The sequence below is a fragment of the Erythranthe guttata genome, chromosome 12, assembly GCF_056151865.1.
Source record: "Erythranthe guttata isolate IM_541 chromosome 12, IM_541, whole genome shotgun sequence".
In the NCBI taxonomy this organism is placed as follows: Eukaryota; Viridiplantae; Streptophyta; class Magnoliopsida; order Lamiales; family Phrymaceae; genus Erythranthe; species Erythranthe guttata.
In genome coordinates this window covers 1,058,558-1,079,982 of record NC_142544.1, presented here as the reverse complement: position 1 = coordinate 1,079,982, position 21,425 = coordinate 1,058,558, and the positions used below count along the sequence as shown (strand labels likewise).

The following is a 21,425-nucleotide window of genomic DNA, read 5'->3' as shown; positions in this document are numbered from 1 at the left end:
GCGCTTTTGCCGAGTTTTCTAATGTTTATTGCGCTGCAGTAAAAAAAATGGGCCCTGTTTCGTAATCTAAGATTTAGGTTTTCAGGCCCAATGACCTGACCGTGTACATACATTATTATTCCAATCTAGTTTTGATTTTTCGATTTTCTCACCCAAAATTTATATTTATAATATCAATATTATTATGTATTTTATATTGTAGCTGGATAAAAAAATGAAATTCATATCCGAAATTAGGCAAAAGTTTTTTTTCATTTCAATTTCCAAAATTTCGATTTACGATTATTTTTTTATGATTTCATCCCGGCACTCATAATATTGATAACACACCAACTCTTGATTGTATAGTAGTTGATTTTGATTGAATTAATTTTTTAATTTAAATTAATTTTACCAAACTTGTTTTCTTTTTATAGGGTCTAAATGAAGAGTGCAACCTCCGCCTTCAAGATAAATCATGAGTGTCAATTTAATCCTACTATTGGGAATACATTTCTAGAATACAATATTAATCTATATAATATATAAAAGTTGAATTGCATAGCTAATTGATTGACATTTGGCAATTTCAATTGATGACATGTCTTCAATTTCATCCCAAGTGGCGAATTGGTTGGTCGAAATAAATCATCAAAAAACATGTCATCATTTTCCAAAATTAAAGATAGTTAAATATGTTTAATTATTTTATTAATATATTTATATCCTACCATATATAAAATGCTCTAAATATATCAACTTTTTTGAAAACCCTAAATAAATTTATTTTTGAATTTAATTTTATAAATAATTTAATTTTAATTTAGTTAAATTCGATTTAAAATCTTCTCTTATCATAATTGGATGATTGGTGGTGTTACGAATTTTTTTAATTTTAATTCATAAACTTGGATTTATATTAAAACACATATTGTAGAATAAATTATTTGATATTATACATTTTACATGAACATGACTAGAGAATATGTATTTTTTTTTACTAATTTACTATTATATATTAATATTATCTATAAAAAAAGATAGATATGTGTTTGAATTTACTATCTTGCGAAAATTGACACCATTTGTTATGCCATGTGTAGAGTAATATACTCCCACTTATTTATCATATTGAAAATTATACTACATGAATTTCATGTTATTATTTAAATAATTATTTTTTTCTTCACTGAAGAATCCAGTGACAATAAATTTTACGATTGATTTAACTTTTTAAATTATATACTAATTAAAATACGAATTTTATCATGATTATACTAATAAATTGAATGACCTAAGCTAAGTTTAATCAATTGATAAAAAAATGAATTGATTTTATATATTTCAAAATATAATAATTCTAAATCTTTGGTATTAAATTCATTTTTATTTAATGGCTAACATTAATAATATCAATTGTTTTGTTTAAAATGTATAATGATCGTATATACTATATATTGTATTCCACTAATAAGGATTTCATTATGACTCTAATAAATATAATTATGGAAATATCTAGATCAACACTAACCCAAAAGTATCAAAATGAGTTTGCAAATATTTATGTGCTATTTAATATTTTATTTTGATATTTATATAAATGTATTTGCTCCAACCATAGGTATTAAATCGTTGTTAATTAAATATATCTAATTGCCACATGTTATTTTCTAAATGGACACTGAGGTGGTTGAATTCATAACTCATGTTTGATATTTTATTCACCATGATTGCATAATGTATTTTTACATTTGAAAGATGAAATATCAAAATACCTCATTTCATAAATCTAATGGAATTAAAAATTACTATTTTGGAGAATAAAAATGGTGGTTAAATGTTTTGATAGCTCATTTAATAATCTCACTCGAAGTGCTCTTGCCGTATATAGTTTATATTAATAATTTACCTAATGTTTTTTTCCCTCTTACATCAACCGCTTATGGTATGATTTTTGAAGGAATTTTTTTATTACGTGAAATATTCCAATAATGCTTATTATACCCTGCACACACGACATTTCTTTATGGTACTTTTTAAATACAAAAATTACCCTCAGGTGAACTTTACACGAAATATTTATTCTTCTTAAATAACACTTTCACAATTTTTTATTATTACCATGACCACCCCTGAGGGTAATTTTTAAGTTTAAAAAATATGATAAAAGAAATGTCCCGTCTGCAAGGGTAGACTCCATATTTTTTGGGATATTATATAGAATAAAAAAGATTCCGTACAAAAATCACACCATAAGGGGGTTGTGTAAGACATAGACAAACATAAGGGGAATTTTAGTAATCACCGATAAGTGGGGGTGTTTTCTGTAATTTAGTCTAAGTTCAGGAGGATTTTCATAATTTATCTTATTAACAATGATTATTGTTCTTTTACGTCTTAATGTTTGCTTATACCCTTATAATATTTTATATAATTTTAATGTCAATTTGATAATATAATTAAATATTAATTTCTAATATATTTAATATGTGTTTTTTTATGGTTCAACTACCACACATAAGAAATTTGATATAAATATTCGAGATTGAATAGAATTATTCTTTTTTATACTAAATAATAGATCATTGCAAAAACAATTGTTGCAAAATTAGAATTTTTGATTATAATTATAATTATAATTATAATTATAATTATAATTATAATTCTTTGAATTAGTATTAGTATTAATACTAGAAATAGGATTCAAATTGTAATTATGATTAATATAATATTAGGATTAGAATTATAATTAAGATTATGATTATGCTTAGTACGATAATTAGTGACATGTATTAGTATTAGGATTATGATTAGCATTAAGTTTGGGATTAGAATTATAATTAAGATTAGAATTAGAATTAACACTAGCATTAGCATTAACATTAGTATTATTAGTATTAAAATTATTAGGCTTATGATTAGTGTTAGGAATAGGATTATGATTAGGATTAGGATTAGAACTATGATCAGTGTTATGAATAGAATTAGGAATACGATAAGGATTTGGATAATATTAGAATTACAATCATAATTAGCATTAGCATAATAATTAGCATATCTAGATTACATTAGCATCAAAATTACTATTAGCATTAACATTAACAATATTAACATATTAGTATTAGTAATAGTATTAATAATAGTATTAGTTGTAATATTAGTATTAGTAATAGTATTAGTATTGGTATTAGTATTAGTATTAGTATTAGTATTAGTATTAGTATTAGTACAAATATTAGTAGTAACATAAGTATCTGTATCAATATTATTATTGGTATCAGTATAAGTATCAGTATCAGTATCAGTACCACAATATCTATCAGTACCAGTATCAGTATCATTATTAGTATCGGTATCAGTATCAATATCAATATCAATATCAATATCAGTATCAGTATCAGTATCAGTATCAGTATCGGTATCGGTATCGGTATCGGTATCGATATCAGTATCAATATATGTATATGTATCATTAGCATTAGATCATTAGCAATAAAATTAGTTTTAGCATTTATATTAGTATTAGTAATAGTAAGTATTATTACTAATATTAGTATTAATATCAGGATAAGTATCCGTATCAGTATTAGTATCAATATCAGTACCAGTATCAGTACCAGTATATGTATCAGTATCGATATCAGTTTCAGTATCAATATCAGTATGAGAATCAATATTAGTATCAATTTTAGTATCAGTATCAATATCAGTATCAGTATCAATATTAGTATTAGTATCAGTATTATTAGTATAATATTAGTATTAGTATTACTATTTTTATCGGCATCAATATCAGTATGAGTAACAATATTAGTATCAGTATTAGTATGAGTATCATAATTAGTAATAATATTCGTATTAATATTAATATTACTATGAGTATCAATATGACTATCAACATCAGTATCAGTATCAGTATCAATATCAGTATCAATGTCAGTATCAGTATCACTATCAATATCAGTATTTGAATCAATATCAGTAAGTATTAGTATTAGTATTAGTATAAGTATTAGTATTAGTATTAGTATTAGTATTAGTATTAGTATTAGTATTAGTATTAGTATTAGTATTAGTATTAGTATTAGTATTAGTATTAGTATTAGTATTAGTATTAGTATTAGTATTAGTATTAGTATTAGTATTAGTATTAGTATTAGTATTAGTATTAGTATTAGTATTAGTATTAGTATTAGTATTAGTATTAGTATTAGTATTAGTATTAGTATTAGTATTAGTATTAGTATTAGTATTAGTATTAGTATTAGTATTAGTATTAGTATTAGTATTAGTATTAGTATTAGTATTAGTATTAGTATTAGTATTAGTATTAGTATTAGTATTAGTATTAGTATTAGTATTAGTATTAGTATTAGTATTAGTATTAGTATTAGTATTAGTATCAGTATCAGTATCAGTATCAGTATCAGTATCAGTATCAGTATCAGTATCAGTATCAGTATCAGTATCAGTATCAGTATCAGTATCAGTATCAGTATCAGTATCAGTATCAGTATCAGTATCAGTATCAGTATCAGTATCAGTATCAGTATCAGTATCAGTATCAGTATCAGTATCAGTATCAGTATCAGTATCAGTATCAGTATCAGTATCAGTATCAGTATCAGTATCAGTATCAGTATCAGTATCAGTATCAGTATCAGTATCAGTATCAGTATCAGTATCAGTATCAGTATCAGTATCAGTATCAGTATCAGTATCAGTATCAGTATCAGTATCAGTATCAGTATCAGTATCAGTATCAGTATCAGTATCAGTATCAGTATCAGTATCAGTATCAGTATCAGTATCAGTATCAGTATCAGTATCAGTATCAGTATCAGTATCAGTATCAGTATCAGTATCAGTATCAGTATCAGTATCAGTATCAGTATCAGTATCAGTATCAGTATCAGTATCAGTATCAGTATCAGTATTAGTATGAGTATCAGTATCAGTATTAGTATTAGTATTAGTATAAGTATTAGTATTAGTATTAGTATTAGTATTAGTATCAGTATTAGTATTAGTATTAGTATTAGTATTAGTATTAGTATTAGTATTAGTATTAGTAACAGTATTAGTATTAGTATCAATATAACTATTATTAGTATCAGTATTAGTATTAATATTTGTATTAGTATGAATATTAGTATCGATATTACTATCGATATTAGTATTAGTATTAGTATTAGTATTAGTATTAGTATTAGTATTAGTATTAGTATTAGTATTAGTATTAGTATTAGTATTAGTATTAGTATTGGTATTGGTATTGGTATTGGTATTGGTATTAGTATTTGTATTAGTATTAGTATTAGTATTAATATTAGTATCAGTATTAATATTAGTATTAGTATTAGTATTAGTATTCGCATTAGTATTGATATTCGTATTAGTATTAGTATTAGTGTTAATATTAGTATTAGTATTAGTATTAGTATTAGTATTAGTATTAGTATTAGTATTAGTATAAGTATTAGTATTAGTGTTAGTATTAGTATTAGTGTTATAGCAATAGTATTAGGATTAATATTAGTATTAGTATTAGTATTAATATTAGTATTAGTATTAGTATTGGTATTGGTATCAGTATTGGTATTGGTATTAGTATTATTATTAGTATTAGTATTAGTATTAGTATGTGTATCGATATTGATTAGTATCAGTATTAGTATTGATATTAATTAGTATAAGTATTAGTATCAATATTAATATCAATATTGGTATCAGTATTGGTATCCATATTGGTATCGGTATTGATATCAGCATTGGTATCAATAAGGACGTATACATCTTATCTCTTTTGCAATATTTATAAGTTGTATTGTTGTTTGAGCAATTTGCATCACTAATTAAACGTCATTAGTTATAAACTTACAGGTTATTTGAATATCTATTTTGTTACTTCTCTCCTACCATGTTTGTTGTTAATTTAGTTATTTTGCAAAATATTGACATTGTGTAGTAGGTTGCATTCCTCGAACTAGAGTTATAACATATATTTTAAATGATTTCACTTAATCTTCATATCGTGTTTGCGCGCTTCACGTTTTCTTCTTTAGAATATTTAATTTAATCTCATATGTTAAAATTCTGAAATAAGAGATAAAGTTTATGGTTTTTTTTTTATTTTCTTCCATTTTGTTTACTTGAATTGCTATTGTTATAAAGAGATAGTCGTTTACATATTATTATTTTTCTCATTTTAAAACTGACATCCGTGCAACGCACGGGTGAAGAACTAGTGCTATAAATTATTTTATAGAAAGTATGTAACATTTTATGTTTGATAGAAAGTATGCAACGTTCCCTAGTATTTTCTCTTACTCATTTTTATTTATTTAAAATTGATCTTTTTATATTTATAAAATATAAAATTCATATATCTAAAGTATAAAATTGATCTTAGCCCAGGCTAGTAAGTCCGGCCCAAAACAAAACAAGGCCCGGTCCGTAACATATATATATATTTGAGAATTTCTTCAAACCTCAGTTGGACGTCCAAACCCTAGCAAAGTTGCGGCATTCTCTCTGTGTTCGATCCTCCACTTCGAAGAAGATGAAGGTAATTGTCACTCACTAACAACCATGGAATTTGTAAAATGTTCTGATTTATTATATGCACAAATTTATCTGATTGATTTTGGTTTTTGTTTGTTTTTTGCAGTTCAACATTGCTAATCCGACCACCGGCTGTCAAAAGAAGCTCGAAATTGACGATGACCTGAAACTGTATGTATAATCTTCTTTCGTTTTTAGTTAATAATTTTTTTTTTTGAAATTGATTCATCTGCTGTTTGATTATTCGTGAAATAGTGTTCGATCGTTCTGGGTAATTCATTTCTATCTGCTATGGTTGAATATTTACTTTACATGTCGATTATCGTTTGTAATGGATTAATGCAGTGTAAAAATCGAACTGTGCTGGTCTATTTGATGATGTTTTTTTTTTTTTTCTTACACTTGAATTTTGTAAAATTGGATTATTTCTATGTTAATTGATTTCACCTCAATTCATTCATAGCATTTGAATATGTAAGACATATGTTCGTCTACTAAATTATATTCTTGCTTCCAAAAGGATCGATCATTCATCTACTCTGTTGTTCGATATTTTAGAAACCGAAAACCAGAAGCCCGAAGAACCCGAAAACCCGAGTCTTTTAATTACCATTAATCAGTCTATTGCATCTAATATACCTAGATAATGAGAACATAACATTTCTTATGATATATTCGTTGCTTCTTTCAATTTCAGTCGGGTGTTCTGGGACAAGAGGATCTCCCAGGAAGTCAACGGAGATGCATTGGGTGAGGTATGCTCGTCTCCCAGAAAGTCAATTATTTAATATTCTCAACTATTATACTTGAAATAACATAATTTCAATTAATTAATTATTTCAGGAATTCAAGGGCTACGTTTTCAAGATTATGGGAGGGTGCGACAAGCAAGGCTTCCCCATGAAGCAGGGTGTCTTGACACCTGGCCGTGTCAGGCTCTTGCTCCACCGAGGTTCCTATAATTTCAACCCTTTTATTTTAGTTTCCGATTTTATTTTTCACTTTTGACAACTCCATGTGTTTTAAAATAAAAAAATAGGTACCCCGTGTTTCCGAGGGTACGGAAGGAGAAACGGAGAGCGAAGGAGGAAGTCCGTTCGAGGGTGCATCGTAAGCCCTGACCTCTCTGTTTTGAATTTGGTGATTGTGAAAAAGGGTGACAACGATCTCCCAGGTTTGACCGATGTCGAGAAACCTAGGATGCGTGGTCCCAAGAGGGCTTCGAAGATTCGCAAGCTCTTCAACCTCTCCAAGGATGATGATGTCAGGAAATACGTCAACACTTACCGCCGTACATTCACCAACAAGGCTGGTTAGTTTTGAAAACTCACCAAGTAAATACCATAAAAGAATTGGGTTTTCCGTATTTTATATTATATATCAATAATCAAACACTTTATGTTGCGATTTTTCAGGTAAGAAAATAAGCAAAGCACCAAAGATTCAGAGGCTGGTTACCCCACTGACATTGCAGAGGAAGAGAGCTAGAATTGCAGACAAGAAGAAGAGAATCGCAAAGGCTCAATCAGAAGCCATTGATTACCAGAAGCTTCTAGCTAGTCGTTTGAAGGAACAGAGAGAAAAACGTAGCGAGAGTTTGGCTAAGAAGAGGTCTCGACTCTCTACTGCGTCTAAACCATCCATTGTTGCTTAAGTTTGAGTAGACTACACTCGTTTTATGCTGCAATTTGAATATTTCGTGGTACTATTTTTCTAATTTGAGATAATTTTGACATTCTTTCGAATATGTTCGTTGAATTGAATTGTTCTTTCTTTTGCTGTTGTTTTTTTGTATGAAAATTTTGGGATGTTATTTGTTTTAATTGATGTTCTTTAGCTTTATATGTATACATTTTGTTATTGAACTTAGTTTCGATCCGAGTGACAGTAATACATATGCGCCTCGTCTGGGAAATGTCGATTGGATTGATTTGATACATTTTGATTACAACTTTTGGGCCATTTTGTAATTTTTAAGATTGATTTGCAACATAAGTTTAGATCATCAAACTTGAGAATAAATGCAAATGCCAACAATCTTTGTTCACACAAATCTTCTCTTAGGTAAATAAATTCACAATATGCCTCCAATAACAATTGATCAACCCCAACAAAATATTTCTCACCGCTTTGTCGCCACCAACACCTCCTCCACCGGCCGCCCGTTCACCGCCCTACAACTCCTCCTAATCTCGCCGGGAAACCCCGACTGCAGATCCCCCAACTTAATCATCCCCTCAACAAACGCTTTGAAAAACTCGCTCTCACTCTCACTAAACATCTTCACGTAAACCCTAGTCTCATCAAACGTGAACAAAGTCTCGTCCGAGTTCAAAAACCCCCTCCCATTAACCAAGTCCTTGAAATACCGATTATCGAATATCTCCGGCGTAGAATCTAGATCTCCGGTGACTTCTTCGTCGCCGCCGAGCGGGCATAACCCGTCTAGCTTCTCGCGGTAATCCGGGTCGATCGATGGGTCGGGCCGGCCCGTGCCCGATTGGTTGTAGAGCCGGAAGACTATGGAGAAGCACCTTGCTTTTCCGATGGAGTGGGACCCGGAGAGGGCGACCAAGTCTTTGACGGTGAGGTTGAATTTGGCGAAGAGGGTAATTAAGGAACTTGCATTGGCTCGTGGGCTCGGCATTATGTCGTTTGAAGCTTCTTGGCTGGCTGTTAGGCTGTCTTTCCTCCCTAATTTCACTTCCCAATTTGGTCCTCCACTCTAATTTTCAAATCAACGACGATACAAGGGTAAATTAGTAAATTACACTGTACGGAATAGTCCTCTGGTTAGGTCTAATTACACGTAAACTCGATCGAGTTTGAAAAATTAACGGAAATTTTCTTGAGGTGTGGTTTCCACTACGAACCGACTCGAAGTTAGTAAATGACGTTTTTAACCTTGTTGAATAAGAAATACGTCCTGAATTCGACTTGAAACCCATGTTGGAATCAGTAAATGACCTTTTTACCCTCGTTGAAATAAAAATACGATTTTAGTCTTCTGATTATGCTTCAAAAAACCCATGGAATTTGAAAAAATCACCCAAAAATTAATATTTTTTTTTCTTGAAGTTGTACTTTCGACTAAAAATCCATTTCGAAAATAATAAATGACATTTTTACCCTCGTGGAACAAGAACTTAAATCTACGGTCACAATTGAATCAAGAGAATCAATGTGGGCTACAAGTGTAATAATGGTTTTCACAAATCCATCTTTAATTTCAGATCTGTCAAATATATAATTTGTGCCAAATTTAAAAAAAATCACAAGGAAAAGGTGATAAAAAAAAAAAAAAAAAGGCATACCAGAAGAACAGCATCTCTAGCAGCAATGATTAAAATATCAGCACAAGAGACAACATTCGGACACACAATCTCCAAAGCTTCCTTAATTTCGTCGACAACTTCATATGATCTCAACGAATTTATGTTCGACAATGCTAATTTCTCCCCCACCATCTCCGCCGTGTCATCCAGCAACAACGAACCATCACAACCCTATAAATAAAATTAATAATAATAATTCAAGAAATTATAATTTCCAATTAAATATTTATAAAGGGTTCTTGATTTTATATTTTATTACATTAACTAAGCAATCATGGAACTGCAACCGCATGACAGAGGCAGCGCTTCTTGTTTCTCTGGCCATGGCTTGCCGGAGGACTTCCCTTACGACGGATTCCGCTTCCGGGCAGCTTTCCGAGTAGAAACCTGGCCGGAGGGAGGGCGGAGATGCGGCGGAGGTGAGGCGGAGGAGGAGGGAGAGGAGAGCAATAATGAAGGACATGGTTTTCTTTCACTGAAAATGGTACAAAGGAAAGAGAGTTGTATGGGGCTTTTTGGATGTTTTCTTTATGTAGTTGTGGGGAAATTTGGGACATTTGTTTTTTTTTTTTTTTTTTGCTAAATTAGAATTGCCCCAGTATGATCAAATTATGAAAACACCCTTCATGTTTGGATGATTTTACAACTACCCCTATCAACTATAAATCTTCTTACACGTCCACTTTTATGGTGTCAAATTCAATATAATCTTCTAGATTATGTGGAATGTTCTCTAATTTTAACTCTTTTTGTGCAAAAATGCAGTTTATGATGGACCACAATCTGATCTTTACATGCCAAGAGACACACATCTTATGATCATATTGCTTAAAAATATGGAGCTCAACGGGTACAAAATTGAGAATATTCCATATAACCAAGAAGATTTCACTAAATTTGACACCGCAATGATAGACGTGTAAGAAGATTTATCGTTGAGGGTAATGGTTGTAATTACTCAAATATGAGGGGTTGTTTAAGGTGGTGGTTGTAATTACCCAAATATGAGGGGTTATTTTGTATTTTGAGCATACCTTAGGGGTTGATTGTAAATCCTTGTTTTTCTGTAGGATGAATAATTCTTTTGCGTATGTGTCGATAATTCATTGGATGCCTTTTTTTTTAATTAATTATTATTATTTAATTTTTAGATTGTGGTAATAATGTGAGGCAAAAATGGGGCCAATTGGGTGAGTGTGTGGGAATTTGTGAAACTAATTCTGACACGAGAGTTTGTTGTGGTTGGATAGGGGTGCATGCTGGAAAGGTGATGCAATTTCAATTTCGATTTTTTCAATGATAATTAAACATTTTTCTTATGGAGGGTTGGATCATCGACCTAAAAACCAATTTATCGGGCAAATCAATTTAAGACCGATAGTTCTATTTTTGTGGGTCGGTTGATGGTTGACAATTGAATATTTGGTTCCGAAATTGCCGAATATGCATCGCCATCTAATTCACTTTAAAATTCCGAAAATTGGAGTTAAAATATGCCATTTCAAAATAATTAGAGTAAATTACAAACACCCCCCTGAGGTATGGTCAAATTACAAAAAAAACCTTCTTGTTTGGATAATTACATCTACCCCCCTCAACTATGATTTTTTCTTACCTTTATGGTGCCAAATTCAACATAGTCATCTAGATTCCGTGAAATGTGCTCTAGTTTGTACTCTTTGTGTAAAAAATACAGTTTCCGATGCACCACAAACTGATATATACAAACTAAAAATCACAAATTATGGTCATCTTGCTTCATAATGTAGAGTTTGAATGGGATAAAACGGGTACAAAAGTGATAATATTCCATATAATCTCGAAGATTCCACTAAATTTGATGAGTTGAGGGGGGTGGTTGTAATTATCCAAACAAGAGGGGTGTTTTTGTAATTTGGTCATACCTCAGGGGGGTGTTTGTAATTTACCCAAATAATTAATAGCAACTCGATAAAAGTACAATTCCGAAATTGGTGAAATTTTTGTGAGCTTATTTTCAAAGGGCGGCATAGGTATAATGTAATTGGTAGAAGATTTGTGTCAACTTGTTTTCTTTGTTGATTTTTTAAATTAAAATACTAACTATTTTGATAATTCTACTGCCCACTTACAAAAATTACACACTTAATTTAGAATTTTTTTTTAAACAATTAGAAATTAAAATAATATTTTAATGAAATTTTATTAATATAGTTAGATGGTTGACATATAACTTTTGATGATATTAAAAACCATAAACTGACCCATTATAAATGCGTTGGTTGAAATTTTCGACCCGACCCAATCATTTTTCTAGAAAAATATTATCTGTCTAGAAATATGATAGATAATAGATCGTTTGCGGGACAAAAACTAACGGAGTCCCAACCCTACCTATGAGTATTTAGTAACTTAGCTTTGCTTACCTTCAATTGAAATAGTCAATTGAAGGAGTGAGCAAAAAAATCGATAAACCGAAAAACCGTACAAAAAACCGAAAAAACTGAGCCGATGTATACTGTCCCGACTTAAAACCGCATACACGGTTATTTTTTTTTTTGAAAAATCGAAAATATCGATTTGTGTATGGAGAATAAAAAATTTATCGAATCGATTCTCTGAACCGAACCGATTTATACAAAATGATGTCTTTTTGATATATAGTATAAATACTTACCCTAGCGTGTCTTTACTTTCGAGTGCCTCCATGTGACATGTTTTTCTATTAATTAATTTTGGGTTATGAAGTATTTTTTATAAGTTAATTTTCGGTGGTTATTTGTTAATTTTCTCAAATAAATATAATGAAAGTCCAAATATATCGGTTTTATGCCGAACCGATTCGAACAAATAGACGAAATCGAAATCGAAAATAAACCGAATAGATACCGAAACCGTTAGCCGAAAACCGAAAAACCGATTAACACTGAACCGAGAAAAACCAACATATTCGGTTTTTAAAATTTGAAAAACCGATATTATCTGTACATGTTTGGTTTATCAAAAAAATCGAACCGTAGTCAATTGTAAAATTATCTCCCAAATTTAAAATGATGAAAACTTTTTTTGGTTTTTTCTTTTCTGCCATATGCCAAATTTAAGACGTGTGCAACACACACTTTCAAAATCAAAGTAATTCATGGACAATTTTTATAGAAAACAATCTTTTCTTTTTATTTAAAAAAAAAAATTATTGGTCAAAAAAGTGAAAAAAGAAAGGTTGCTTCTACGCATAAAATTGCATAATAAAAAGGCAAACGGAACATTTGATAAGTAACAATTTCTATTAAGCCTGTATGTATTCAATTTTTAGCTAATTGATAAATAGACATTACAAAGCATGCTATAGTAATTTATAGACATCCCAAATAATTAAAAGAGATTATATAATTAAACCAATTAATAAATAAGAAACAAAAATCTGGACCCTGGTCTCACTTTTTATTAATATCATAAATATTAGAGCTGATATTCAATTACACTCAAACTTGTATAAATTAATACAGTCGGGACCAGCCAAATTCTATTGATTTAGCGAAATATTAATTTAACGAAATATTTTTTAACACGTTGCCTTCGAGTCGGGACCGAAAAAACATATTATTTAAACGAGGTTATTAATTTATTGAGATTCTATTGTACATTTAAATTATTTTATTAAAAAAGAAAAGGTTACAACAGAGTCAACTCAGAGGAAGAATTTGAGTCAATTATGTTTATAATTATTTTAGATATATATAACATCTCACATTCCCTTCTTTAGAGGTTTTCTAATAGTCAGAATTCATGTACTAATTTCTTTTACAATAGAATACAGTCAACTTGCTCTAGAAAACCAATTGCACGTTAGCCGCCAGTTCAAAAGTCCAACTTATTTTTTTTTTTACTTTTTTTAGGACTTTTAAAATTTCTTTTGAATTCGATCGAGTTTGAATGAGTTGTAATGAAGCCAATCTTAAATCCATAGTCGTCTGGTGAATATTTAGTTTAAAATTAAATTACTATGGTCGTCATAACACGGATGATAAAGGGAGGGGGAACGAGTTTGAGTGAGTTTAAACTCAGAACCGATCCATTTTCGATCAACTCGAGTTAGGAGTTTTAACTTTCAAATATGAAAGGGAGGAAACACAACTTTGGCTATGTTTGGTAAGCTTTTGGGCTTCCGTTTCCATTTTATTCTGGAGAAAGATGTTTTGGGAGAAGAATTTGAAAATAAAATAAAGTTTATTTGTGTTTTGAGAGGAGACAATTTGTACTGTATCAAGTCAAATCATGTCTAAAAGGTGTTGGAAAAAGGTATTTTGAGAGAAGAATTTGAAGGATAAAGTAGTTTTAGTTTGTAATTTAGTGAAAACAATTTTCACTATAGCAGTCAAATCATGTCTATTAGAGGGAGAAAAATTTAAATTTTTTTTGGCTAAAGTTTTTTAAAATATTTCAGAAAGATAATTTTATTTTGGGGAAAGAATGAAAAAAATTTGAGAAGCTTACCAAACATAGCCAAATATGTTAGTTAGGTATTTATTTCAGTTAAGCTTTAAATTTATGTATTATAGTAGTTATTTATATGATCATATGTTTGTGTTATTCACTTCATATAATATTCTATTCAAAATTTGAAATATCTTTTGTTGTAAATTTACGAATATATTATGAAAATTAAGCCAATAAGTTATTTTATTTAGTGTTTATTGAAGATATTAACAATAAATAATACATCTTACTGATATTTTAAGCTTTTGACTGATACGGTTATTCAATCTGATATCAGATTCATATCAAATGAAAAGCTCCGAGCTCAAATGCAACACTTCAAACGTAAATTATCTGATGGTAAAAAAACCTCAAACGTATTTTTGGAAACAAAATGAAATTTTAGAAACTAAAATCGAAATGAAAATTGCGACTCTAATTTTTTATTTTTTTTACATAAAATTTTCAATTTAATTGAAAAAAAAATTCAAATTATCTTTCTAATAAGTCACAAACCAATGACGTATAAACTGCCAGTCTAAAGGTCTACCCTACCACGGCTCGACTTGTTTTTAAGTCAATAAGTCTTTGGTTAGTATACAATTTTTCATCAATAATAATAAGTTAATAACTCCATATATTAAAAATATTGTGGTCTAAAACTTAGTTAAATTAAATCCAATGTGGGATTAGAATATTCCCATTTGAAAAGTCTCGAAATCAGATAAACCTGCACGTTTGTATAATCGAATCTGATGAATTGCGTCAACAAGTCGAAATTAAATGTATCATCGTACAAGTATGTTTTGATTTTTCTATCGTGGTTTAAAGATTAATTTTGGAATTGACTTCAATATGTAAAGTCAACTTGAATGAAGTGTAATTGAGCATAACTTAAATAAATAATACAAAAATATATTTAATTCAAAATCACCCCATGCATGTTAACCTAATTTTAGTTTTAAATTAACCTCACTAATATGGATAACAATGATTATGAATTATGATCAAATTACGAAAATCCTCCTCATGTTTAGGCAATTACAGTCACCCCTCAACTATGTATTATTTTACGAAAATACATTCGAGAGGTAAATTTAGGGATGTTACGCCGGTAAAACCGAACCGAAATTTCGGTACGCCAACAGTTCATACAGTTTATCGTACTGAACATACGATTTGGCTCGTTAAATAACTGAATTACATAAATTTTATATAAAAATATTTAAAAAGAAGGGTGACTATAATTACCCAAATAAAATGGGTTTTTTCGTAATTTGGTCATACCTCAGGGGTTGGGCATAATAATAATAATAATAATAATAATAATAATAATAATAATAATAATAATAATAATAATAATAATAATAATAATAATAATAATAATAATAATAATAATAATAATTATTATTATTATTATTATTATTATTATTATTATTATTATTATTATTATTATTATTATTATTATTATTATTATTCACGCAAATTACGGTCACCCCTGAGTTATGGTCAAATTACGAAAACCCCCTATTGTTTAACTAATTACAGCCACCCTTTAACTATGTATTATGTTACGAAAATACTCCTCCAGAGGTAAATTAAGGATTGTTAAGTCGGTACTCGGTACAACCGAACCGAAATTTCAGTGCACTAACAATTCATACCGTTAACCAAACTGAACATATGATTTTATTCTGTAAATAACCATATCTCAGGCAGCGGGCCGTATTATTTGGATGGTCGTTTTAGTCATGCTTTGATTACGCGGGAAATTGCACTTCACACAGCCGCCAGGCCCGCCACTGTTGCTTCCCTTACCATTAATATATTACAACATGGCCCAAACTAAAAGCTCAATTTGTATTTTTTTTATTTTTCATTCTTAAATATACAAAAATATATATATGTGACGTCATTAACCACGTCACCTCTAATCTTGTCTATATAAACAGCATTTTGGCTGCAGAATTTATTACATATCACAATCATGGATTCATCTCCAATTAATGTTCCGAGATGGACACCCAGCTCCAGTCCATCTTCAAACCTTATCATCAAACCTGTGATAAGCCATGATTACGGTTCCGATAGCTTCGCTTCTTCATACGCCGATCAAGCTACGCCGCCGGCGGCCAACGATTCGAAGCTGGGCTTTCCGTTCAGCGTCGGCTGGCAGCCCTCCGACGGTGGCTCAGTCCGCTCCGAGTCGTCGGAGATGGGGAGGTATCGTGGCTCGTTGAATATCGATAACGGAGAAGAGAAGGATTTGGGAGGTGGGATTTACCTGACGTGGAAGGATTTGTGGGTGACGGTGCCGGAGAAGAAGAAGGAGGCGGCGGCGGCGGAGGGACGGCGGCCGATTCTGGCGGGAGTTAGCGGCTACGTTGAGCCGGGTGAGGTTCTGGCTGTCATGGGGCCTTCTGGTTGCGGAAAGTCCACTCTTCTTGATGCACTGGCAGGTAATTTTATTATTTTTTGTTTTTCCATTTAATAAATTATTATTTAATTACAGAAAAAAAAGTAATATTTGTTTAATTAATAATTTTATATTTCCATTTAATAAAGTATTTAAATACTGAAAAAAGTAATATTTGTTTTAAGTTTATGCCAAGTAGGCAAGTACTACTTTCTTTTTTTCTTTTTTTGAACATATATGCCACCTCGATAAATTAATAAACTCGTCTAAATAATAGTATTTTTTTTGTTCTAACTTGGTAAAAACGTACTTAAATTATTAATTTCATAGTTTAACATTTCACTAAATTAATAGAATTTAGTTTCGAGTGTATTGTGTAAACAAAAAATTGAAATTTAAGGGTAATGACTTAATTTATTATAAACTATATATATTTATTGAATTTTTGAAATATAAAAATAATACAATTAAGTAGTATTATTTTATTTCTCACTTGGGCCTTTTATGAAGAGGAATGACAGCCAGCTAATCATTTTGTTCGGTGGGTGGGCAGCACAAATTCTCGATTATTTATTATTTATTTATACAATAAATATAATACATAGGAAATAAAATATTAAAACAAATTTTCAATAGTTTATAGATCTAATATTAGTTAGTAAGATCTACTTTGCTTGTAGTTAATTAGGAGGTCTCGAATATTCTTAATTTTCAATGGAAAAACTAATTAATTAGTTAGGAGGATCTACGTTGCTTGTATTAGATCTATTTAAGTATTTATTAGTTTGATATTAAATGTAATTTCTCAATAATATTCTTAATTTAACAATAACTACATCCTAACTTGTATTTATTGACACGATTTAATAATTAATTACAAATTGGCAGTTGATTATAAAATTTATTTTGAATATTGTATGAAAACATATAAAAATAATTTATATATAAACAAAAATTTATATATGTCTATATAGTATATTTATAAATACGCCCCCATAATTTTAATATTTGCACATTTCCCTCAAACTCCCGTTTTCTCGTGTCCGTTTTCTTGTGTCCCCATATCGCTGTTTCCGTGTACGTGATAGCTAATAATATTTTTTATTTAATTAATATTAGCATTTAATTACCAGGGAGGCTAGATTCCAACACAAGGCAAAAGGGAGAGATTCTCATCAATGGCCGCAAGCAAGCACTAGCATTTGGCACCTCTGTAAGAAAATCTATTTATTTTATGACATTTATTTATGGGTTGAATACACTTTACACCCCTAAAGTATAGCCTAAACATTTACTATCTTAAAATATTATTTGTTACACTTATCCCTCAAACACAATTTAATTTGTATTTTAAATTCTAATACCTTCAAATTTTCTCTTTTATTGACAGGACTAACTAAAAGAATAATTAAATTATACAACTAAAAATATCTTTAGAAAAATGCAATATTTTAAAATGTTAAAATATTATCTTGCTTTGGGTACATATTTAACTAAAATTCTAATTGTTGTTAGACCGATTAATCAAATACATTTATGTCGATAAATTTTAAGAAATCAATATATAACTAATAGTAATCTTAAGTATTAAGTTTATTAATTTCTTAAAATATATTTCATTCATTATTATACAATATATATTATTTTTTAATTATTTTTCAATAATTCAATATTAGTTACTTTTCAATTTTATATGAACCAATAATTATTAGATTGTTATGTTTATTATGTTTCAAATTTAAATAAAAAATAATTGATGTTGAGTGGGGAAAGTGTTACAAATGATACTTTAAGAGGGTAAATATTACATAGGCAATACTTCATGGGTGCAAAGTGTATTTCACCCTTTATTTATTGTTGAACTTAGAAAATGTTGAGGGACGTAGTGCAGCGTTTTTGCCCTATGCTGTCTCCGTCACTAAATATCGATTAATATATATATTAGGCATACGTGACTCAAGACGACACCTTAATGACAACGTTGACCGTACGAGAAGCGGTCCACTACTCCGCCCTCCTCCAACTCCCAAACACAATGTCCAACTCCGAAAAGAAAAAACGGGCCGAAGACACTATCAAAGAGATGGGCCTACAAGACGCGGTGGACACGAGAATCGGAGGGTGGAGCGTGAAAGGGCTCAGCGGTGGACAAAAGAGGAGAGTGAGCATTTGCATCGAGATATTGACGAGGCCCAAACTTCTATTTTTGGACGAGCCCACGAGCGGTTTGGACAGCGCTTCTTCTTACCATGTCATGAGCCGTATTATCAAAATCGCGCGGCAGGATAGACGGACGGTCGTTGTCTCGATTCATCAGCCGAGCGGGGAGGTTTTTGATCTCTTCCATAATCTTTGCCTTTTGTCATCTGGAAGAGTTGTTTACTTTGGTTCGACTTCGGCTGCAAATTCGGTAACGTATTTCACTTAATATTCTTTTTTTCCAACGAAAAGTATTATTCCGATCAAACACATCCGATTTCCACTTTTATAAGTATTACGGGCAAATTACGGCCACCCCGCTGAGCTATGGTCAAATTACGAAAACCCCCTCTCCTATTTGGGTAATTAGTAATTACAGCCAAACAAGAGGGGTTTTTTCGTAATTTTGCCATACCTGAGGAGTGGCCGTAATTTGCCCTAAGTATTACTAATTAGTTGGCTAAAAATATTTATACTTGTGATTGTGGAACAGTTTTTTGCATCAAATGGCTTCCCTTGCCCATCAATGAGGAATCCATCAGACCACTATCTCAGGACAATTAACAAAGACTTTGATGTTGTAAGTAATTAAATTCAGAAATTAAATAAATAATCTCTCTCTTAATTAGTTTTATTTTGTTACATTATTTCGAGAAATTGGACACAACTGATTTTTGTACGTATAGGATATCGAACAAGGACTCGACGGAACCATAACTGCAACGGAAGCAGTCAAAATACTTGCTGATTCGTACAAGTCTTCAAACGCATTCGACCACGTTCAAAAACGAGTACAAGATATATGTCTAAAGGTATACATATATAACTACATGCATTAACGTTGAATATATCTAAGTATATATTCATTCGAAAATATTAATTACTCGTTTTGAAATTTGTATTTAGAGTGGAGAAGCATTGGAGAAGAAGGGAAGCCATGCAGGGTTTATTACTCAATGCATTGTTCTAACTCAAAGATCGTTTGTGAACATGTATCGTGATCTCGGCTACTATTGGCTTCGTTTAGCGATATATATCGCACTTTGCTTGTGTGTCGGAACTATATATTATGACATTGGCCATAGCTATGGATCAATTCAGGTAATTAATTTCTCATTTTAATGAATTTTTATATTGATGAGAATTTAAATTCACTAATCGATAATTTTTTTTTTGCGATATGTTTTCGCAGGCTAGAGGCTCGATGCTGTTTTTCGTTGCCGCTTTCTTGACATTTATGGCTATTGGTGGCTTCCCTTCTTTCGTCGAGGACATGAAGGTAATAAATTAATATTCGATAAATTAATAACTTCGCTTAAATAATAGTTTCTCCTGGTCCCGACACGTTAAAACCAACTAAATTATTAGTTCGATAATTTAATATTTCGCTAAATTAATAGAATTTTGTTAGTCCGAACTGTATTAATTTATAGAGGTTTAATTGTATCTCCCTTTTTTTTCTTTAATAATTAATCGTATTTCCTAGGGTTAGACAATGTTGATTCGACCGGTTTGGTATATTCACCCGCCTATTAATAAATGGGTCGGGTACGGATACTAAATGTCGTTACCGCCCCTTATATATGTGTATGTATTACTATAATGCTCACATTTTCCGTCTTTTCAACTGCAGATCTTCACACGAGAAAGACTGAACGGCCACTACGGCGTGGCCGCGTTCGTCGTGGGGAATACAATATCTTCCATCCCGTACTTATTGCTTATCTCACTACTACCGGGGGCAATGGCCTATTACTTAGTCGGCTTGCAAAAAAGCATCGACCACTTCGTATGCTTCTTGCTAGTTCTATTCACGTGCATGATGCTGGTCGAGAGCCTAATGATGATCGTCGCGAGCGTGGTCCCCGATTTCCTCATGGGGATCATAACGGGGGCCGGGATCCAGGGGGTGATGATGCTCAACGGGGGTTTCTTCCGGTTGCCCGACGACCTCCCAAAGCCGTTCTGGAGGTACCCTATGTACTATATCGCGTTCCACAAGTACGCGGACCAAGGGTTCTTCAAGAACGAGTTCGAAGGGCTTACGTTCCCGAACGAGCTGGCGGGAGGTGCGGCGACTATTACGGGGGAGGAGATCTTGAGGAATGTTTGGCAAGTTGAGATGGGGTACTCTAAGTGGATTGATGTTGCTATTCTCTTTGGTATGGTGGTTTTGTATAGGTTTATGTTTTTGGGTATCATAAAAGCTAAGGAAAAGTTTAGGCCTATGATTAGAGCTTTTCTTGCGGGTAATGCGAAGGATTAGGAGTGCATATATACTATAGTTTGAATAAGTGCTTTTGAACAACTTATTAAGGTTTAGTTTAAGTGGTTTTGAAATTGCTACTATAATGGAGTTTGGTGAGAGGTCGGGGGTTCAAATCTCTTTGAATTCACGTCTTTTGTTTGTAAAATGCCACATTAAAAGGCAACTATTTTGTATTGTGTGTATTTTTTTTAAAGAATCTTGTTGCATA

General features: G+C 30.9%; 3 protein-coding genes across 3 annotated transcripts; 2 read left to right on the top strand and 1 right to left on the bottom strand.

The window, feature by feature from the left end:
* The first annotated feature begins 6,425 nt into the window (after positions 1 to 6,425).
* On the top strand, positions 6,426 to 8,385 carry LOC105973025 (small ribosomal subunit protein eS6). Its single transcript, XM_012998016.2, has 6 exons — positions 6,426 to 6,547; positions 6,650 to 6,714; positions 7,241 to 7,298; positions 7,387 to 7,495; positions 7,583 to 7,855; positions 7,959 to 8,385. Exons 1-6 carry the CDS (start codon positions 6,542 to 6,544, stop codon positions 8,195 to 8,197), a joined length of 750 nt encoding a protein of 249 aa, XP_012853470.1. The 5' UTR covers positions 6,426 to 6,541; the 3' UTR covers positions 8,198 to 8,385.
* Positions 8,386 to 8,539: 154 nt separating this feature from the next.
* On the bottom strand, positions 8,540 to 10,398 carry LOC105973024 (Peroxidase superfamily protein). The gene is made up of 3 exons (XM_012998015.2): positions 10,138 to 10,398; positions 9,858 to 10,049; positions 8,540 to 9,268 (listed from the first exon to the last, which is right to left on the bottom strand). The coding sequence occupies exons 1-3, from the start codon at positions 10,339 to 10,341 to the stop codon at positions 8,666 to 8,668; spliced, it is 999 nt and encodes a 332-aa protein (XP_012853469.1). The 5' UTR covers positions 10,342 to 10,398; the 3' UTR covers positions 8,540 to 8,665.
* A 5,795-nt stretch (positions 10,399 to 16,193) lies between these two features.
* Positions 16,194 to 21,423, top strand: LOC105972964 (ABC transporter G family member 1). Its single transcript, XM_012997948.2, has 8 exons — positions 16,194 to 16,792; positions 17,883 to 17,962; positions 18,695 to 19,159; positions 19,442 to 19,528; positions 19,635 to 19,760; positions 19,855 to 20,049; positions 20,141 to 20,227; positions 20,582 to 21,423. Exons 1-8 carry the CDS (start codon positions 16,321 to 16,323, stop codon positions 21,212 to 21,214), a joined length of 2,145 nt encoding a protein of 714 aa, XP_012853402.2. The 5' UTR covers positions 16,194 to 16,320; the 3' UTR covers positions 21,215 to 21,423.
* Positions 21,424 to 21,425: the final 2 nt, after the last annotated feature.